Below are 22595 nucleotides of genomic sequence, written 5' to 3' on the forward strand. Positions count from 1 at the left end.
CTGCTGCACTTCCAGGTCCTTCCCTGCCTCACATCCTGTCCCAGGTCAGTTCTCCCGATTGAGCCTTCATGGGGATTCCTCCATTGTGGGAGTCCCTGTCTCTTCTGAGTCTTCCCCAGAGCCACCAGCAGAGGAAGTTCATCATAAGAGAAAGTGCAGGAGGAGGCACATGGACTCCCCTGCTGAGTCCCTCAGCAAGGGTACAGATCTTGAGGAAGGAGACGTGTCCCCCAGATCTCCACCCAATGATGTCTGCTTTGGAGACATCCTTGAGCTCCTCAAGATAGGGCGGATGCTCTCCCCAACCCCCGTCTTTTGAGGAGTCTGTGTTTCTGAAGGACTTCAGGATAGGCCTGTCTACTTCCTGGGTGTCCCCTCCTGCTGATGAGTTAGTGGATCTGATCGCCAGCAGGGCCTGGAAGGAACTGGTAGCAATGGAGCCTGTTCCAAAGAGGGCCGACAAGTTCCTTAGTCCCCCTGTGAACCGTTTGATCTGGAGCAAAGGAGTCCCAGTCATTGCCATCATGGTTGCTGCTGCTATGAAGAAGGAGCTAGCAGAACAGAGCTCTACGGTCCGTCCCCAGAACAGGGAGTTCTGGGCGATAGACCTTTTTTGGGAAGCAGTTGTATTTCTCTGCTATCTTTGAACTGAGAGCAACAAATTACTTGGCACATTTTATCTACCTCCAAAGTGATTTGGTCCAAGAACTTTCCACCTCCCTTGCAGAGCTATTTCTGGCAGAAAACTTCAAACAGGTGTCTCCCAAGCTATCCACTGTGAATTCCCTCATGAATTCTTCTGTGACGCTAATTTCCAATGCAGCGGAAGCTACCTGTCGAGCGACTGGTACAGGCATTGCCTTGCAGCATCATGAGTGGCTACGCTTAAGTGGGTTCGCTGAACCCTTTAAGGCGTCCTTTACTAATGCCCCCTTCGATGGTTCTACTCTTTTTGGATCTACCGTGAAGGACACGTTGACCCACAGTGAGCAGGAAGGGAAGACTCTGAGGTAGTTATCAAGCTTTATGATTCCCATGGGTCCTTTTCTAAGACCCCATGGGGAACCAGAAAGATGTGGTTCCATAAGGCACAGTCTCCCTTTCAGGATGCTCATGATGAATCCTCTTCCAGAGGCAGGGGAAGATTTCTCAGTGGATGATGATACCCTCGAGGCAGGGGGAGTCTGCAAAATCAGGGCTCCAGGGAACCCTTCTCAGAGCAGCCCTATCAGCACTCCTGAAGCATTGCCTGACTGCTCTGCCCTGGAGGCAGTTCGGGGGTCACATTTCCCTACACCCACTAGCCTAGACAAACATCACTTCCGATCAATGGGTGTTAAAGTGATAGTAAACCCCTGGAAACAATGTTTAACAAAGTGAAGGGTATTGAGATGCACATGTTTGAATTGCAGTTTTCAAATGTGCAAAAAAATGAAACAAAAATGATCGACTCCACAACCGCAAATGCTAGTGTGCATTCGCTGTTGTGGGGTTGATGTTTTGCATGGAGATTGCACTACAGTGGAGATCGGGAAATGTACCCATTTCCTCAATACAGTGCAATCTCTGAGTTTGCATATATAATTAGCAGGCGTGTGGGTGTGTGAGGAACGCAGAGGGGCTTTCCCCCCTGCAAAATGTTAGTTGGTCATGTCTGACCAGTAAGGTATGCTGGGTAATGTCGACTATGGACTTGTCGACATTACCGCTTTCGTCTTTATGCCTATACGATGTTTTTATTTTCAAGTTTATTTTTTGAGTAAGTCATTACTCAGTGGAATGCCTTTCAAGGTTTTGATAGTAAACCATTTCCAGGGGCTATTTCATTTCCTTTTTGCAACCCCTCCAGTAAGATGTTACCGCCCAGACATTCCACCCTGTCAAAGGGAGTTGGCCTCGCATTCGCTGTTGTGGGGTTGATGTTCTGCATGGAGATTGCACTACAGAGGAGATCGGGAAATGTACCCATTTCCTAAATACAGTGCAATCTCTGAGTTTGCATATATAATTAGCAGGTGTGTGGGGGTGTGAGGGACACAGAGGGGCTTTCCCCCCTGCAAAATGTTAGTTGGACATGTCTGGCCAGTAAGGTACGCTGGGTAATGTCGACTATTGACTTGTCGACATTACCGCTTTCGTCTTTGTGTCTATCCGATGTTTTTATTTTCAAGTTTATTTTTTGAGTAAGTCATTACTCAATGGAATGCCTTTCAGGGTTTTGATAGTAAACCAAAATTGTATCCAAAGGCACAGGATCCGAGGCTAAAGTTGAAAACACAATTTTTAATAAAGCACGATACACCAATAAATCCAAGCACTTTCACCCAGCTCCTGCCAGGCTTTTTCAAGGAATGAATACAAACCATAGTGTCCTTTCATATTAATATAGTCAGTTAATTAATCACATGAGTAGTAAATTGCATTCAATTAAATAAAATAAATTCAAATATATAAGTGTTTATGTATTTAAATGTAAAAATGCCAAAGTGCCATCAGTGCAGAAGCAAACATAAATAAATTAACAGATTTAAATGTTATAACAAGCATAAGTTAAAACCAATATTATAAAATCAAATAATTGGTGTAATGAATATATAAATATATAAACTTGTAAACACCATAAGGCTCATTCAAAGCTTTGCTTTCCTGAGCTTCAAAACACATCCTATGTTAATGCTATCATTTAACCCAGGAGAACTAGTGGCATCTAATCTCAACTGCCAAAAAAGTTCACAAAACTCTAAACGAGTCTCCCAACTTCCCCCTCTTACCTCTGGGGTGATTTGTTCTAGCACCATAAACTTTAAGTTCATTTTTACACATTTTTGAGAGTGTTTAAAAAATGCATTAGACTCCTTACTTCTAGAAATGTCATAGAATAAAGTTCTCTCCGTTTTCCCAACATAAAAACTCAAACAATAGGTGCACACCCCCAAATATACCACCCCCTTAGTTCCACAATTGTAATATTTATCAGTTTTCACTGTAAAGTTCCTGTGTGGTAAATATAAGGTGTTGTGGTTTAACATAGCAAAACATTGGTTGCAACTGCCACATTTGTGTGTACCCCACTTCATTTTGTTACTAATATTACATTTCTCCTCTTTTTCAAAAAGTTCCTTTAAATTAATACCCCTCTTTCTAATAAAGTGTGGCTGGCTCGAAAATAAATGTTTCATTTCTTCATTGACCCCCAAAATGGGCCAGTATTTAAGAATAATAGATTCCACCTTGTATGAATTATTCGATTTATTTCCAGTCTCGATGTCTTTTTTAGGTTGATTTTTGTCTTGTAATTTACCTAATCCCAATAGTGCTGGATATTTTGATTCCCTATTCTTAAAGATTTCCTGGATAACAGTTTCTATCAAAGTTTCAGGATAGTCTTTCTCTAAAAACAATTTTTTGATAGTCTCAACTTCAAGGCTAAAACTTTCTAGTGAGCTGCAAATTCTTGAAGCTCTAATGAGCTGCCCTTTAATGATAGCTTTTTTCTGATAAAAGGGATGCCCACTACTAAAATGTAAATAAGAATTAGAAAACGTGGGCTTCCTATAAATTCTTGAATGAAATCTAGAATTAATGTAATCTTTTGAGAGTGTGATATCCAAATAGTTTAGCTCATTTAAATCAATAGAATAGGTGAATTTTAAAAATTCTGTACTAGAGTTAATATGTTCCATAAATCTTTTAAAATCGTTCTCTGTACCTTCCCATAAAATACATATGCTTGTTATAACATTTAAATCTGTTAATTTATTTATGTTTGCTTCTGCACTGATGGCACTTTGGCATTTTTACATTTAAATACGTAAACACTTATATATTTGAATTTATTTTATTTAATTGAATGCAACTTACTAGTCGTGTGATTAATTAACTGACTATATTAATATGAAAGGACATTATGGTTTGTATTCATTCCTTGAAAAAGCCTGGCAGGAGCTGGGTGAAAGCGCTTGGATTTATTGGTGTATCGTGCGTTATTAAAAATTGTGTTTTCAAATTTAGCCTCTTCTCCACGTCGGCACAGCTGGAAGATGGACGCTCTGATTCTGGAGCCTTCTTTGTATACTGTGAAAGCTGTTCTGATCCTGGACAATGATGGTGAAAGGCTGTTTGCAAAGTACTATGATGACACGTATCCAACTGTGAAAGAGCAGAAAGCATTTGAGAAAAATATCTTCAACAAAACCCACAGGACAGACAGTGAAATTGCACTTTTGGAGGGTCTAACAGTGGTGTACAAGAGCAATATTGATTTGTATTTTTACGTTATTGGTAGCTCACATGAGAATGAGCTGATGCTTATGGCAGTGTTGAACTGCTTATTTGATTCCCTTAGCCAAATGCTCCGCATTTTAAGCCTTGTGCTCCTCATCGGGTGTCCCCTCCCTATTGGCCTATCTCACTTGGATTCCTAGAAGATACAAAGCAGGCCATTTTGTGCTGGCACCCAGGAAGCACCCCTAGCTCCTCCTGAATGACGGTCTAGTGATACTTACTCTCAACATTACGGACTGTACGTCTATTTGCTGAATTATATTATTCTATGTGTTTTCCTCTTGTGGGCAGCACTCACGTGGCTCCAGTTAGGACTGTTTGTCCCCTGCCTACCTGCAGTTTACTAGTTCCCCTTTCATCTTTCCTAGTTACTCCCTCCTGCCCCTGTTTGGCCTAGAGTCTCCCTCCTCTGCCAGCTTCACCTCTGTAGCGGCGTCCTGCTCGCCTGTCCTTTTCTGTTCCCTCGCTGTACCTACACTACTTTCCTGGCTGTTGCATTCCTCTCACTCTTCTTCTCACCTATTGATTCTCTAGATGACTGTATCTTGACTTTTCTGCTTACCTACATACTCTCACTTACTCCTTTCAGGGACCCACTGCTAATCCCTATATATTCTTACATATACCTTATACCTGTTATATTTTTGTAAAACTACCTTCTCCTCTCTATCTTCCTGTACCTTTCTCTCCAAGCCCTTCTGATTACACTACATAGCTTAGGAAACAGTAACGTTTCAGCTTACTAAACTGATTGACTCGCTCTCCCCTCTAGCTATTTCTGCCCCGCTTCGCTCCCCTCCCTACCCCCTTATCCCACCCACCCCACGGGCCCTCAGCCTTATACCTCACATACCACACCCCCCCTTTGACTACACCTATCCAAAACTCTTACTCTAGTTTGTACCTCCCTCCCAAACACACCCTCCTCCATTACCTCCCCTATCTCCACCCTCCCACACACAGACAAATACTTACTTTAACCCTTCCTTCTAGCTTCTCTTACTAATTCTATAATCTGATCTAACTCCTTAGTTAACTCCTTTCTCCACAGATAAACATGTCCTGCAAAGCTTTCAACACTTCTTCTAAAAACTCTGTAACAAAAACTGCACGGACAAAACAAATACTTCTATTGATTATTTTGCTTGCTCTCACACTGCCCTACTTCCTAACCTGTTATGAATCATGCCTCAATTACCACTTTCACCACACTCCCAAACATACAGCCTCAGATTTCAATAGCCTAAACTTTACACACTTAAATATAACTTCTACCCCAGCTTCCTCCTAGCTAAATATCACAGGCTATCTCATATTAAAGTTCAAAATCTCATGCTTAAGAAACTAAAATACTTCCTGAACTTGTCTAACAAAGCTCACCTTGAATTTACCCACTCTACCTTGGCAGATGGGGACATTCACCCAAACCCAGGGCCTTTCCCTACCTCATCAGACATTATCCCAACCACACTAAACTCTTCCTCACTGATACCAAACTCCAACACTAATACCCTACTCATAGGGCATCTTAACATACGAAGTATAAATAACAAAATCACCCATCTCCACTCCCTTCTTGAACACCACTCCTTTGATATTTTCTGTTTAACTGAAACCTGGTTAAAACCCTTCACTACAGACAATGAAATCACTCCCCCAGGTTACAACATCTTAAGACTCGACCGCAAAACTAAAAAAGGTGGAGGAGTAGCTCTTTTATTCAAAAATGAACTCAATGTAACATTAGTACCCTGTGACAACCTGGACATTAGCAAGTCTGAACTTCTTATCTCAAAGCTTCAACTTAACCCGAAAAAATCTATCTATATAATCTGTATTTATCTACCACCAGGCAACAACATTGCTACCTTAGAAAATATCCTCAGTTGGTCCACCTCCACCCACCCACAAGAAACCATAATACTAGGAGACCTTAATCTAGACTGGACCTATTTTAACACTAATAACCCAACCTCTCATATCAACCTCCATGGCTTTACACAGACAATAAGCACCCCTACTAGGATAAACAAACCTAATAACAAAGAAAGTATTATTGATTGGATTCTCGTGAATAAACCTCTACTAAAATATAAGTCTGGAACATTACCTGATGACTTTAGTGATCACAATTTAACTTATATTATAAGACAGAAAAATGCCCCTTACAATACTCCAATTTTTAGAACCATACGCGATCTCAAACATTTCAACACTATTCAATTTAAAACTGAACTAAATGCCTGTAACTGGAACCCAGTAAAGACACTGCCTCTTGAAGAAGCTGTCCAATACTTTAACACCACATTCCTAACAATTCTAGATTACCATGCTCCAAAACGCTCCATCCGAATTAAATCTAAACCTGCCCCTTGGCTATCTAATGACACTAGACAAAAATATTACTTAGAAATAAAGCATGGAAAAAATGGCGAACTAGCAAATCTCCTATAGACCAACAGACTTTCAGGCACCTAAGAAACACTACCAAAAAAGCCATCTTCACTGATAAAAGGAGTTATTTTAGTAACCTCCAGCAAGCTAATCACAACAACCCTCAAAAATTCTGGTCAACCCTAAATAGACTTCTTCACCCTGGACAGACTTCCACTCCATCCCCATCTGGGTCTGAAAAGAATTCTGCCCTTGATATAGCCAATACTTTCAACTCTTTCTTTACTGACACTATTAATGCCTTGGCCTCTCATCTCTAGTGACAACACTAACATCCCTGACCTTGTATCCCTCAAACTACCAACCTTTAGGCTTCTACCCATCTCTACCTCCTTTATACAGAAATGTATCCATAAACTCAAACCATGCTCCCCTTCAGCAGACCAACTTCCATCTGAATTCCTTCAAAAGCAGCCTCCGAAATAGCCTATCCCATATCCATTCTCATTAATAGAACTATAAGTGAAGAAACCATACCTGACATCTGGAAAATCTCACACATCATACCCTTACACAAAGGAGGTAACTCCTATGATTACTCCAACTATAGACCCATAGCTCTCTTGTCCCCACTCGCTAAGATCATGGAAAAATGTGTTCACCAGCAGTTAATGAACCACCTAATAAAAAACAACATTCTTACTACTTGTCAGCATGGCTTTAGGCCTTTTCATAGCACAACTACCGCTCTCCTCTCCTTTACTGACCTGATTAACAAGAATCGTAATGATAACATCCTGTCTTCAGCTCTCTTTATCGACCTATCCAAAGCCTTTGACATGGTTAATCACTCTCTCCTTATACAAATTCTCAAATCTCTTTCCTTAGAGCCTAAAGCTGTCCACTGGTTCAGTTCTTATCTCTCTAATAGGAAACAAGCCGTTCTCTGGGATAAGAAACTATCATCTCTTCTACCTATCTCACTTGGGGTCCCCCAAGGCTCTATCCTCGGACCTCTTCTTTTCTCCCTCTTTATAAACGACCTACAAGCAGCTATTCCCCAGGCTACATGCATACAATACGCTGACGACTCCACACTAATTTGCTCTGCTAAATATATTGCTGAACTCCAAACTAATACTCAAGATATATTCTCCAAAGTCGAAACTTGGTTCTTAAAACGTTGCCTACTCCTTAACGCAAAAAAAAAACAAACTCCTACTCTTTAAGCCTACTAATAGATCCCCTGCACTAGATTTCACTATCTTATCTAATAATGGAACCATTATATCACCTGACCCCACTACCAAACTGCTAGGTGTCACAATAGACAACAACCTTACCTTTGACTGTCACATTAATAATACCATTAAAAATGTAAACAGGAAACTCGGCTCTCTCTATCGAATTAGGACTTTTTTAACCTCCCCAGCCAAAGCTACTCTTGCCCACTCTCACCTCATCTCTACTCTTCTCTATGCCTCACCAATCTACACTAACCTCAAAAAAAACAATCTTCACAAACTATCAACCACCTACAATAACATAGCCAGATTTGTTACTGGTAAGCCTTTTAGAACACATCACTGTTTAAATCTGCAGCAACTTAACTGGCTTGAACTGTCTAACATGCTACTTCTTTCCCAACTTACAGTTGTCCATAGAGCTCTATACCAAAGTCAAAATACACCTGCACTTTCTAACCTCTTAACCACATATTCTAATCTAAACTCCCTCCGCTCATCAAACAAACTGCTAGTTTCCTTGACAAAATCTAATAACCTAGCTGGTGACTCCCTCTTCTCAAATGCCTTGGGTAAACACTGGAATCAACTTCCTACTGAACTTACTTCTATGGCATCTACTACTTTGTTTAAACAAAAACTTAGAATCTACCTGAAAAGCCACTGGATGTGTCCCTGTTCAAATCCTGATTAAATGTTAATTCCTTACCTACCACTCCTCCCCTTTTTCTTCCCCCCCCCCCCCCCCCTTAACTGGCCTTTCACCACCTTGCCTCCTTCTCCTCACAAATCCTATTCCTTGTGTCTCTGACCCTATTCCCAGGAAGCTTATATCTTTATCAACTCTACACTGCCCTTCTACTGCTTTTTTTGCTAACTCCTGTCCCTTTACTCTCTCTTCTCATGCTACAATATGTAATTATGCTAAAGATGATAGTATTTAGATAGTCTAGGTAGTGTACTTCTTTGTAATCTAGTTTTAGGTTTCAATGTTTTAGTTCTTTTCCCTGGTCTCTCATTATTTATCAGGTTCTAGAAGTTGTATTGATGTTTAATAGAATGTATTTTAGTTTTTCCAGTTGCCTTCTTTTTGTAATCAAGATGCATTGGTTGAAGTGTTACAAGTCTGTAACTTGTTATTTGTAACTTGTTATTTGTACTCATTATAAATCTCTTATGTCCATATGTGGAGCTTTTCTCCCCGGGCCTCTGCTGAAAATGGAAATATATCCAGTCAGACTAGCCCGGTTAACAAATGTAAAATAAATAAATAAATAAATAAATGTCAACAAACAGGGGGGTACACGTTCTTACCTGTTGTGCAGAGAGGCCATGAGAGTGTGTGAATGGGCTATTTCCTCCAGCTGCTTTCCTGTTGCAGTGCACATAACCTGGGATTCCAACTTGTTGGATGGCAGGCTCAGCATATCTGTCTTAAGTCCAAATGAGTGGTCCCTCAGTCCTTCAGTGGTGAATCAGATTTTTGACTGTTGGGGGTCAGCCATGCATTGACCTTTTTGTCTCCCCAGTCAACCACAAATGCAGCAGGTATTTCGCCCCCTGATCCCTCCTTAGGTGTGGAGTCACCAAGGGACTCTCTAGTCCACGATTGGCCTCCGGGTTTCCCTTACTCATACCCTCCTATTCCCTTAATACCCAAGGTTCTGCAGAAAGAACAACGCCTGAGGACATCCCTTATCCTCATTGCCCTCTTCTGGCCTCGTCAACCATGGTTCTCCTTCATTAGGTCTCATCTGAAGTATCCGCCATTGATACTGAATTTCCATTAGGATCTGATTTCCCATCCGTCGGGGCTTCCTCTCCCAAACCTTCACACCCTTTGCCTAACCACATTGTTTCTGCAGTTCAAGTGACCATTAAACAGTCTAGGCTAGTGTCCCCCATTAAGTGCATCATTTTGGCCTGCCAAACACCCTGTACTAGAAAAGAGTACAGGAATAGGTGGAAAAGGTTCTTGATCTGGACCAGGAGCCGGAATCTGGATCCCTTTTCTACTTTGGTTTCAGATATACTTTTGTTCTTGTCCTCCCTTTTCCAAGAGGGAGCACGTTTTTCCATTACTAAGCTGCAGTTGGTGGAAATTTCCAATTTTCATGAGAGCTCTGAGTCCACCTTTTCATCTAGGCTTTGTAAGGCCTTTATGAAGGGGGGTTTTCTGCTTTGGCCTCCAATTAAGGGCCCTTCACCTCCTTGGGACCTCATGCTAGTTCTGCAGTCTTTGACTAGGAGTCCCTTTGAGCCTACTAGTTCCTGTGATCTTAAGTTCCTGTCTTGGAAGACAGCCCTTCTGGTGGCTATCACTTCAACTAGGAGGGTGTCAGAACTGCAAGCTCTCACCATTACTCCTCCTTACATGACCTTTCACAAGGACAGGGTCTCTCTGAGAGCGGGTCCCTCTTTCTTACCCCAGATTGCTTGTGAGTCGATCCTAAATCAGTGTATTCAGCTTCTAGTATTCTTCCACAACTATTCCAACAGAGGGGAGTATATCCTTCATACCTTGGATGTTGACCAACAGCTGCGGTTCTGCTTGCATAGGACTAAAGATTTTCATAAGTCAGAGCAGCTTTTTGTGGCTTTTTCTGTTAACAGATGTGGCCTTTCATTCTCTAAGGTCACTATTTCTAAATGGATATCATATCATATCGTATGCAAGCAGAACGGCAGCTGCAGTCTTAACCACTTGGAGGTTCCAGGTCATGTCAGGGCCCATTTTACTAGTTATGTGCCAACTTCTTCAGCCTTTGTAGCAAGGCTTTCTATTCTATTCTATTCTATTCTGTTCTAAGCGGAACAATTCAGGGCACAGTTTGATGGGAGGGATCCCTTTAGGCACAGATCCCAGAGATGGGGGGGAGGACATAAAAGACGTAATGGATCTTGGAGTTATTCTTCAGAACATGACCAAAATTTGAATGTTGAAGTGAATAATGTACATAACATATCTTCTGTTATACACAATGAACAACAACTTCAGGTGTTAAATGAAGGTTTGGGTTTTGTGCCAGGCGTTTGGATTCCAGAGCATCATTTTGCAAATGATGTTGTCAGTTTTTGCTGTACCCTTAATTTAAGATTATTTTTTCATGATCTGAAAGGGGATAAAGTAGATCAATCTGACCTCAGATCTTTTTGATTTAGACCTTCACAGTTCAAATGACCAATGTCACCCATTGTACAGTCCTGGTTCTTAAAGATTTACATTTGAATCTAAGTAAGTATAACAATATCAAAAACAGTCTTAATCAACAAGTAGGGTTGTGTGTTGAACATCTCATTAACAATCATGATATCGCCATTTTGCCGGCAGACAAGGGTGGGGCTGTGGTGGTTCAGAACTGGGTAGATTATGAGGCAGAGGCAGAGCGACAACTATCTAACAAACTTCACTATATGGCTATGCCCATTGATCCAACTAGTAAGTTTAAACATGATATTGACCAATTTTTGGATCTAGCAGAAGAGGAGGGTATTATTACTCATGATACATGCTATCATCTAAAGGTCAATTACCCAAGACAACAATATATCTATTTGTTCCCTAAGATTCATAAAGATCCCAATAGACCACCTGGTCGACCAGTTGTCTCTGGCAGAGGTTCGTTGACTGAGCCCTTGTCAGAGTTTTACACAACATCTTAAACCTTTGTTGCCTCTGATATGGGCTAGAATACAAGATACCACACAGTTCCTTGCCATTATATTTGATATGCAACTAGAACCGGACTGGCTATTATGTACTCTGGATGTCACCTCTTTATATACTAGTATCCCCCATTGGGCAGGACTCACTGCTTTACAATATTGGCTTGATCGGGTGAATATGTACAGACCAGGATTTAATACCCTTCTGGTTTGTATGGCTGAAATGGTACTAATATAATAATGTCTTTTATTTCAAAGACAGATGTTTCTGGCAGGTTCAAGGTACTGCTATGGGGGCTTCTTTTGCCCCTATATATGCGGACCTGTTTATGGCTTACGTGGAGGAACAATTGATTTATGATAGTAATCATAATATTTTTATGAATGAATTAGACATTTGGCGGAAATATCTTGATGACTGTTGGTTGGTGTGGAAAGCGGATGAGGCATTTTAATTTGAATTTATGGAATATTTGAATTCCAACAAGTGGGGTGTTGAATTTAAGTTAACTTTTGATAGATCCGAAATCACTTTCCTGGATGTGCTAATTAAGAGAACTGAGTCGGACACTTTGGAAAGTGAGGTATTTAGAAAGCTTCCTCAGTTCAACACCCTACTTCATGCTATGAGCTTCCACCCACAACATGTCATCAAGAATATCCCCAAATCGCAATTTCTTCGTATTAGGAGAATTTGTTCTGATTCCTCCACGTATGCCCACCATCGACAGGAGCTAACAGCCAGATTCAAGAGTAGGGGATATCAAGCAGGTGACATCACTAGGGCCAGCCGGTTTGCTAATCAACAAGATAGGACACCGTTGCTATCATATCATTCTAAACTAAATACATCAATCTCAGGAGCTTAGATTAATTACTACCTATGGCAGCAACACTAGGAGCTTCATGAATATTATTCAGAGACATTGGCATTTATTACAGACAATATATTGAATAATTACATAAAAGATTGGTGTTCTTATTCTTTTCGTAAGGGGCGGTCATTGGGATCGTTATTTAGTCATTATAAAAGGCTGCACAATTATCCTTCCAATCCCCCTGTTCAAACAACAAATACTGAGCAACTTTTGTTAGGTTGTCATCCATGTGGGCACTGTTCATATTGCTCGGGGGTGCTAAAGTCGAATAGTTTCACTAGTCATAATTCCCCACATGTTTATGTTTCTTTTTTTGTCAATTGCAGTACCAGTTGGGTTATTTATTTAGCCCAATGCAGCTGTCGGGCATTTTATGTGGGACAGACTTCCCGACCCTTTAAATTAAGGGTCGGGGAACATTTAAGTGATATCAGAAACAGAAACATTTTGAGTTCTTTATATAAACATATACTTAAACATCCCACTGGAGTTTTTAGCTTCATGGTCATTGACCTTATCAGGTTCAAGAGTCCAGATGTCCATGCACTGCATGAGTTATTAACTAACAAAGAAAAAATGTGGATTGGCAAATTGGGAGCTTTATTTTCACGTGGGTTGAATGACCAATTTTAAATTATTTTGCAACAGATTATTATTATATATATATATATATATATATATATATATCTTTCACAGTATTTTTGTCACATATAGATATTTTGTCATATGTTAATTATTTAATAATTTTATCCACTTGAGGGCGCTGTAATATTTAGTATAAATGAATGTGTGCAATTAGCGTTCTTAATGCATTATTTTTGTGGTGTGGTCACTGAAGAAGGCATTTGCCGAAACCGGTATGACCCCACTAGGGTATTTTCTCGTGGAGGAATGATGGAACAAAAAACTCTTTGTTGGAAGGTTACACTGGAGTACTGGCTTTTCTGTTGCTGTTTGGTTTATGAGGTACAACCATGCACTTGCTATTCAGGCAGGTATCAGTGTTTTGTTTGTTTCTATTGATGACATCTTTGCTGCTGCCACTTGGGCTAATCCTCACACCTTTATATCACATTACAAGCTGGAGTTATTTTTTAGGAGTAGGGCTTCTTTTGGCTCCATAGTGCTCTAGCATGTCTTTCCTTGAGGCCTTCCTGGATATATGGTAGCCGGGGACTCTGACCCTATGGCAATGAATGAAGAAATGGATAACATCAGATAAATAGTTATGTACTTGCCATAACTTGGCATTTGTGTTATCCTATGTCTTCATTCATCACATTTCTCACCCGCCATCCCCCTACCTGGTTCAATTGTAGAGGAAGTTGGAGTGTTTTCCTTTCACCTTGGTAAGAGTAACCTTTAGGATTACGTTAGCAAACTTGATCTGGGGATTGGAGGGCAGCAGGGTATTATGAGAGAGGGAGGAGCCAGAGCACTGGATCCGTCTGTTGAATGTTGCCAGCTTGGATCTGATATCGGATCCAAGACCCTATGGTGATGAATAAAGAAATAGGATAACACAGATGCCAAGTTATGGTAAGTACATAACTCTTTTTCCCCACAATTCCCATTTTTTTTCCTTTGTAGTTGCTCCTACCCTTTTCTAAAGATCTCAATTCCAGTTGTTTTATCTCTGTTACTATATTCACTACTTCCAGTGTAGTTGGTTTAGATTTTAGTTTCCATTTTCTAGCAATAGCTTTTTTGGCAGCCACCATTATTAGACACAGTAAGGCCTTACCATGTCTAGGCAATTCTGATTCTGTATCATAGCTCAGAAAAGTCATCTCCCTTGTCAGACCAATCTGCCCACCCAGCATCTACAACAGTCATCCTGCAGGGAATCCTTAAAGTCCAACAACTCACGGCACTCCCAGAAAACATGTTCCCAATTGCATCTTTCTTCACCTTCACACCTCCAACACTTACTGTCTGCCTGAGGAAAAATTCTCTGGAGTTTATTTAGGTTATAAAAATATCTATGTAAACATTTCTAGGCAAAAATCCTAAATCTTCTAGATTTTCTTGCATATTTGGGAGGCATACATATATCCTCCCATTGTTTCTTTGTGAATTGCTTATCCATTCTCTCTTCCCAATCCTTTCTAACCTCCTCTAATTGATTCTTATATTTATCATGCAATATTTTATATGCTCTACTAGCTGTTCCTTTTTTAATGGCAGCTTCTGTTCTAGATTTTGTTAAAAACTTTACCAGTAGTGGTCTTTCATTTAAGACCTCCCTGTTTCTTTCTCTTTGCCTATACGCTGATATCAATCCCTGACAGGGAAGCAGTCTCTAACCTGCAGTCCAAATAAAATCTTGGCATCTTCCCATTCTGTCATCTTTCCCTCTCTAGTTATTTGCTCCCAATACCTTGGTTCCCTTTGTCAGTTTTCTGCAATAAATTCTGGCCCCCCTCTTGCCTGTTGTCTGTATCCCTAATTGCATTCATCCCTATCTGCAGAATCTCCTTTCCTCATTTCCATGTTGATTTAGTTCTTAGAATACTTTCTGCTACTTTATGGATTATGCATGATTATTGTTATTCTCCTTAAAAGTCTGCATCCAAAATCCCAGTCTGTCCTTGTTTCTTGAGCTTTTCCCATGTTTCATCATCATCCCTTTCCACTTTGAATTATAGTTTTCTGCTTGTGCTGTGTATAGGAGTCTTAACTGTGTAGCTCTGAAATACTCCTTCAAATTGTGTAATCCCAATCTGCCCTGTTCTACTGTCAGAATTAGTTTATCCCACTTGTCAACCCCCCCATAAAGTCCTTCACCTCTTAGTTAATTGGTACCCACAACATCTCCTCTGGTTGATAAAAATATGCCTGACCTGTGTATAACACTAAAGGGACTAAAAGCATGTTTAACTGTTTGCATCTTACTATCTATATCCATATAACAAAGCTTCCATTTTCTCAGTTTTTGTATTATCTTTTGTTTAGTCTCTTCCCACATAACCTTAGCTGCCACACTAGAATCGTTTTTGATCCATACACCTAAATATTTCATTTTATCATGTACCCATAAATATGGGTCTTCCTGAACCAGTTCATGTGTTAGTACATAATTCGCTATTGCCTTTGTTTTAGCTTCATTAATTTTGTTTGTTTATGTCTTTTGGCTTTTCCCGGTTAGGGGTCGCCACAGCAGAACTCTGGTCCGCTAATGATTGGTAATTGATTTTTACGTGCCAAGTTACCAGCCCTGATGCACAACCTTCAACGAAGGTATGCCCATTCACGCATGTCTCCATGCAGAAGACGCTCTAGCTGAGAATCGAACCGGACACCGTCTTACTGTGAGGTGACAATTAATTTTGGATTCCAAAAATATTGGAAAGTGTCTCAAAATGTTCCACAACACTGTAATGACTTTTTCTGGTTTTGTCAGGTGCAAAATCATATCATTTTTAAATAAAACCAGCTTTTCTTGATGACCATACCAATTATATCCTTCATAGGTTCATAGGTTGATACTAGGCTATCGGCCCTAGGGCCTATACAAGCCTAGCCATAACAATTCCCTGGATATTTCTTCCCACACTATTTACTTCCCTGGACCCCTGTCTAGCAGGGCGACTGACATGATCCCCGGGGTCCTTGAATTTCCGTGTCCCTTATTTTCTTTGCCAGTGGTTCTAAATATAATGCAAATAATAAAGGGAAAAGTGGACACCCCTGCCTGATTCCCCTGTTAAATAGTAATTATCAAAGAGGACCCCATCCACTTTAATTTTGGCCTCGATCCTATATATATATATATATATATATATATATATATATATATATATATATATATATATATATATATATAAAATATATTTTTTCAGGAAATGCAAATGCTTCAATTGCCGTGCTCATAAAGTCCCAGCTTACTCTAGCAAATGCTTTCTCTGCATCAAGACCAACCAACAACAATGGTATTTTCTTATATTCTGCTTCCCTCTGTATCATCAACATTCTGTTAATGTTGTCAAATGTTTGCCTTCCCTCCAGAAAACCACATTGATCCATATCTGTTAGTTTTGGCATTACTTTTGAAATTCTTTTAGCCATTATAGACATGAACACTTTATAATCATGGTTATTATTGAAATGGGCCTGTATGAAGCTGGATCCGATGGATCTTTTACCTCTTTAGGTATGACCGTTACCACCGCCTTCTTCCAGGATGCTAGTACTTCTCCTGCTCTTAAGATACTGTTAAACAAAACCTTCTAGATATTTGTCAGTTTTTTTCCCTCCTAGCTTCCAAATGTCCACAAGAATACCATGTGTTCCTGAGGACTTTCCTATAGATTGGTTATACATCACAATTTTTATCTCATCTCCTGCTATCCTAACTGTTAATAATTATCCTCATCTACCTCTGACGTTGGCATATTTACTTCTTCCATAAACAGTTCCATTTGTATCTTTTCATTTTTTCTCTGCTTTATAGAAACTCTCATAGAATTTCTGAAATATTCTTAATACCTCTATAAGATCTCTTGTTACCTTCTTTGTTATAGGCTCCCTAAGTTTGACGGCAGCCATTTCTACTTTCTGTTGCCTGAGTCGTGCTAAAAGTTTTGTGCTCTAGTGTTGGTATAAAAAAACAATTGTTTAAAAGCAGTCTTTCTAAGCTTGTGCATATTATCGAGGTAATCCCTAATTTTCTGCCTAGCATTCTGCAGTTGATCCTCTTCTTGTTCTGTGAGATTCCCCATTTTGCAGTACTTTCATTTGTCAGTCCCTCTAAATAATTTTTGTTACTTTTTAACCATAGCTCCCTTTCTTTTATTTGAACCCTGTTTTTAAACTCCACCTTAATTTTATCTCACTCTCTAGCTACATTTTTTTGAAGAAATTTCTATCTTTTCCAACAGGTCCTGAATAATCTCCACTACCCATTCCTTAAATTCCTTTCCTTTCAACAGATAGGTGGGAAAGTGCCAGTGTCTCATTTTTATTTCATTACCCTGCTTTTTTATTTTAGCTGTTATTGGCGCATGATCTGAAATAGTTATTGGGTGAGTATCAAGACCTTCAGTTAAATGCACATGTTCCTGTGAAATGTAAATTCTGTCTAGCCTAGCCCAGCCCAGTTTTTATATCTTGGGGAATAATATGTAAATTCATTCCGAACTCCTATTACTGAATTCATATCTTCCATGCCAAATATTTTCATAAATTTCTTCAAAAATCTGCCCTCCTTTGTTATATTTTCCCTTCTGGGCCTTCCAGATAATTTTTTTTATTGGATGTTGACACATATTAGATACAAGTAATGTATTTATTAGGAATTGCATAGTATGTTTGTTAGTTGTTAGCCTTTTCATACATTTGGGTGATATAATGGTTTTAGTTTTGGTTTTAAATAATATTTTCGCAAGCCTGATTACAATTACATTATTTGCTATATAGTGGAAATCTTTCGGTATTACAGTTTAAAGTTTTTATAATTTCAGCAGTTTTCTTTATTCATTTTTTATTCCAGTTGGTGTTTGCATGGTCAGTCAGACAACATCTGATTGATTAATTATGTTTTAAAAGGAGCATGGAGCTACATTGCTTCAAACTCTGATGACGTCCTGATAATGAGGGACGAAAGCACTCCGTTTTATTTTGTGTCCGCTTTGAATAAAATGTATGGTTTATTACAGGAGCTGTTTGGATTAATTATTATCAAAGGACAACAGTTTTTTTACCTTGGTACTTATCAGTTATTGCAATTGAAGGAGGAAGTGGAGTTACAGCCGTGTGATCAGACATTCTAAGTGTCCTGGCTGGAGTTCTGCGTGGTTATTAGTTTCTCTGAGAACTACTCCTTTCATGCCATAAATTACATCTAAGTTTAAGCCAATCTACCCATCTCCATTTTTTCTTTCCAGATCCTAAAAATTAGGGAGAAAGGATACTTCAAACCTTGTAAATCCACAGAGAACTCAGGTTCTATCTTTATTTGGAACAGATTGTTTTAGAACTTCTTCATCAGTTCATTTCTTGTAAAGGTAAGACAAAGGGACAACCTGTGCCAAAACAGACTATTTTCAAATGGCTGTTTCAGGCTATTATCTTTTGTTACTCCTACCACAGCAAAGGTATCCTAGGCAGGGATAAGGCTCGTTCTACCAGGCCCTTGGTTTCATCTCTGGCTTTTTGGAAAGGGTTGGATTCTGGAAGCATTCTAGAGGCAGCAACGTGATCCTTTCTGCATACTTGTACAAAGCACTACAAACTAAATTCCTTCTCAAAGTGCAGGACAGGCTTTGCTACAACTATTGTCTAGGGGGTCTTGGACTCTTCTTTTCCTTTCTCGCAGTTCTTTTAAGCTGTGGTGATCTACCCATATAGCTTAGGCTACTGCAGTAATGATCATATTGATGAACATAGTACAGTTGTTTAAGTAAATTTACCATAACAGTAGAAGTTCAGATGATCACTGCTGCATTAACCACTCCGTCCATCCCCCCTTTATTTTTGTATGTTTCTTATACTAGGGTGTGGACATGTATTTTTCTTAGCAATGTTTTCCCAGGGCTTGGCCTCTCTCTGTCTCATTTGGCATGAAAACTGTGGTGGGCTTGGCAACATTACCTGTCATTTATCAGCTCATCTTTTTTTTTCAGTTAGTTGTACTTTGTTCAGATTTCAGAAAAATAATGCATTTTCCACATGCAAACCACACCCAAGGAACATACATGATTTAGCCCTAGTAACCATCTGTATGATATCAAATATGTTTTTTTTTAGTTCAGTTATACAGATAGACTGGCCTAAACCTAGGACTGACATCTTTTTTAATCAGTATCCTTTGTTTAACATTACCATAACAAAATTTCAAAAAAGATACAACTAATTAATAAAACTGGAAAAATAAATGATCCATGAATTAAACATAACAGGTAGCCTAACTAAATTATAAGTGTCACAAATCAGCTCCCACCTTTAAGATCTAATTCAAGTAGCCTGTTTATTATGGGAGGGGAGGGTGTTTCAGGCCCATTATCTTACTTGTGCTACCTCTTGAGCCCTATAACGCTGATGATAAGTAAGTAACAGGGGCAGCATATTGACAAACTTTCATTTTTTTTCCACAGTCATTGCTGTCTCTTTGCCCTTCCTTATTTGCTCAACTTTGTTTAGCAAATCCTGCATATTTAGAGGTATCAGAATTTTTTATCTCCTTGTGATGTATTTTTTGGCTGCTAATACTATCACCGCTGGTGGTTCCCTTTGGGAGCTAGTTAACTCCAAATTTGGCCAGAATCCCAGTATTAAATTTCTGGGAATAATTCAGTTCCAGCTTGTTAAAGCCTTCTGACTGTGTCCCTAAGAATCATATTACAACTGTTCAGAACAGGGCAGGTCCAGAATACATGTCTCCAGCCCCCCTGTTTTAAAGATTTACATCTCCAACAGATTCCACTCTCTGTTGGCTATATCCAGCTAAGCCTCCGTGGAGTATAGAAGTATATATGGATTCGCTTCCAGGTGAAAATTCTAAATTGTCTTAGTGTCAAAGCTTTCCCCAGTGTTAAACAAATCTCCTGCTATTGACAAGGTGAAATCCAGATCGTAATAATATCTCCCAGCTATGCTAAGCCATTATCTCTTTCGTTTCCTCTTCTCTTAATTTCTTTTAAAGATGTCCAAACGGCGAAATCCAGAACGCTACAAATTGCCAATGACCCACGAATAAAAGATGCATTCTACAAAACCACTGGCAACAAAAGCTAATAAATAATAAAATCTGTTTTATTCCATAAAGTTAAGCGCTTTCACTCACTGAACCGTGAGCTTCCTCAGAACTTTCAAATTGTAATTCCCATTAGATTAAATACATCTATTTGGCGCCAAAATCACGTTCAAATTCTTAAGGCTATATACTACTGTTAAATACATGACATTTCAAAAAAAACAATCATCTCTAAAAAACTGCTTTAACAACATAAGAAAGCTATGCCTATAAAAAATAATAAAAATCAAAATGATAATATAAAAATGTTAACAGCAATTAATACTGTTAATATATAATAAAATTGTTTACAAGTTTCATCAATTCATGATCTCTAATAATGATTTAACTGATATATAATCATTTAATCCTGGTGGTGTCGTGGCATCCGTCAGTATCTGCCAACAGGTCTCTTTGTATGCCAACATACTCTTAATGTTTCCACCCATCGGATTGCTTGCTACAGTTTCTAATATAGCAAACTTGAAATGATGATTATCTCCTTTGCTGATAATATGTTTAGCCAAAGCATTTTTATGGTCTTTCGTCCTTATGCTGTATAGGTGAGAATAAATTATTTTCCTGAAGTTTTGCTCTGTTTTACCTATATAGAAGGAAGGACAGACCATGCATTTGGCTAAATAAACTAACATTTTTGTACTACAACTACCCCGTTTAAAAAATAATTTTGTCCTGTTGTAATTTTTTAAAATAATCTCTGTTTCTTCATTAATCAGACTGCATTGGTGGCATGTGCCACATTTGTTTGTGTGTGTAGAATTTACTGTCTTCCTTCTTTTGTAACCTGTCTCTAACATCCTTTTCAAATTTTGACCCATCTTATAAACAAAAGTCGGTCTAGGACCTAATAACTCTACATTTCATCATTAGTTAATAATGTGTGCCAATATTTACTCATAATGTCTTTAATCTGATTACTAAATGGACCATATTCTATAATACAAGCTCTACTAAATGGCTTAATATTAGTACTGCTGTTCTTATCATTATCACTATCTGGAACAATATTATATTTCATTCCTAGTAATGGCACATATTTCTTTCCCCATTGATCTATCACATATGAGCTCACTTTCTTCATCATGTCTTTATTGTATCCTCTCTCACTAAATAATGAAGTTATATATTGCACTTCGTCTAACATATCTGGGTAACTTGAGGTCATCCTAACTGCCCTGATACATTGTCCCTTATAGATGTTTCTCTTGGACTTCATTGGATGATTGCTATCATAATCAATGTACGAATTGGTAAAGGTCTCTTTTCTATGTATATTTGACTTGAAAATATTATCCTTTCTTGTAACCAAAGTATCCAAATAAGCCACCCCAGTTTTACTACTCGTGGAAGTGAACTTCAAAAAGTCACTACTTTGGTTCAAATATTCCAAAAAGTTGTTTAAAGTACATTGATCACCCTCCCATATAATATATATGTCATCCAAAAATCTTTTAAAGATAGAAGATTTGGCTTCTTTAGGCTCTTCATTCTATTATGCTGTTGCTTTCCACTGAACTGCCACCAGAAAATCCTCTGGTTGATGGTTCCCTACATGGTTTTCTTCAAAGTTGCTCTCAAGTAGTTAAACTTGAGGCCCAGTAGTATTTGCTAATTGAGATTTGTTTCTAATGTTTTCCGAGTCTCCATTATCCTGGATTGTCAACAGCTGTTCCCAGTAATTTATCTGGGTGCCCTGCTGACCCCATTTCCAGGCTATTGTATCTAGTAACCTATCTTGCTGTGTTTGGACTATCAGCAATGTGTCTTGTCTCCAGTTCAACAAGTCCCCTTGAGATAATACACTTTTCCCCCAGTTCCAGAGTGGCTCTGGCATATTTCACTGGAAAGACAAATTCCAGAGTAAATCCAGTATGTTGATCATTGCAGTCACTTTACAGCTCTGTGTTATTACCTTCCACATTGCTTCATAAGAGAGATTCTGACATTTAGCATAATACTGTACTCTGAGTGCTAACACATATTTGTCCGTATTCATAAAAGCTAAAACATCTGTATGCACTGGCAGCACAGTTTGTCCCAAGCAACCCTGGGCTGCTCTCCATTCAATAGGAAGTCCCTCATGCAGTTCTTCAATTTAATCAAGGTAGTCCCTGATGGGCTGGACCAAAAGAATTGACTTAAATACAGCAAGTGTGGAAGCACATGCCATTTAAGGACCTGAACTCATTGATCAGCTTCAATACCCTTCACCTGAAGAGATGGCTTTTAATCGGATATATCATAACAAAGTGTGATTCATCCATAGAAGTCCTGTAAGTTTTACATAACTATATCCAAGATGTGTGTTTGTCTTGAGTCTTAATGCTATATTATGCCTCCAGATAGTCCTGTAATTGGAGTGAATTTCTAGTTAAA

The 22595-nt window shown here is 39.0% G+C and overlaps 2 protein-coding genes across 3 annotated transcripts in view; both read left to right on the forward strand.

Annotated features, from left to right (window-relative positions):
- The window catches only part of KLHDC1 (kelch domain containing 1), a 1632092-nt gene that overhangs the window by 91453 nt on the left and 1518044 nt on the right, over window positions 1-22595 (forward strand). The window lies entirely within an intron of this gene.
- LOC122804279 (coatomer subunit zeta-1-like) lies at window positions 4012-4424 on the forward strand. Its single transcript, XM_044074057.1, has one exon. It carries the CDS (start codon window positions 4041-4043, stop codon window positions 4422-4424), a length of 384 nt encoding a protein of 127 aa, XP_043929992.1. The 5' UTR covers window positions 4012-4040.

The sequence above is a fragment of the Protopterus annectens genome, chromosome 6.part0, assembly GCF_019279795.1.
Source record: "Protopterus annectens isolate FY-2018-M chromosome 6.part0, PAN1.0, whole genome shotgun sequence".
Lineage (NCBI taxonomy): Eukaryota > Metazoa > Chordata > Ceratodontiformes > Protopteridae > Protopterus > Protopterus annectens.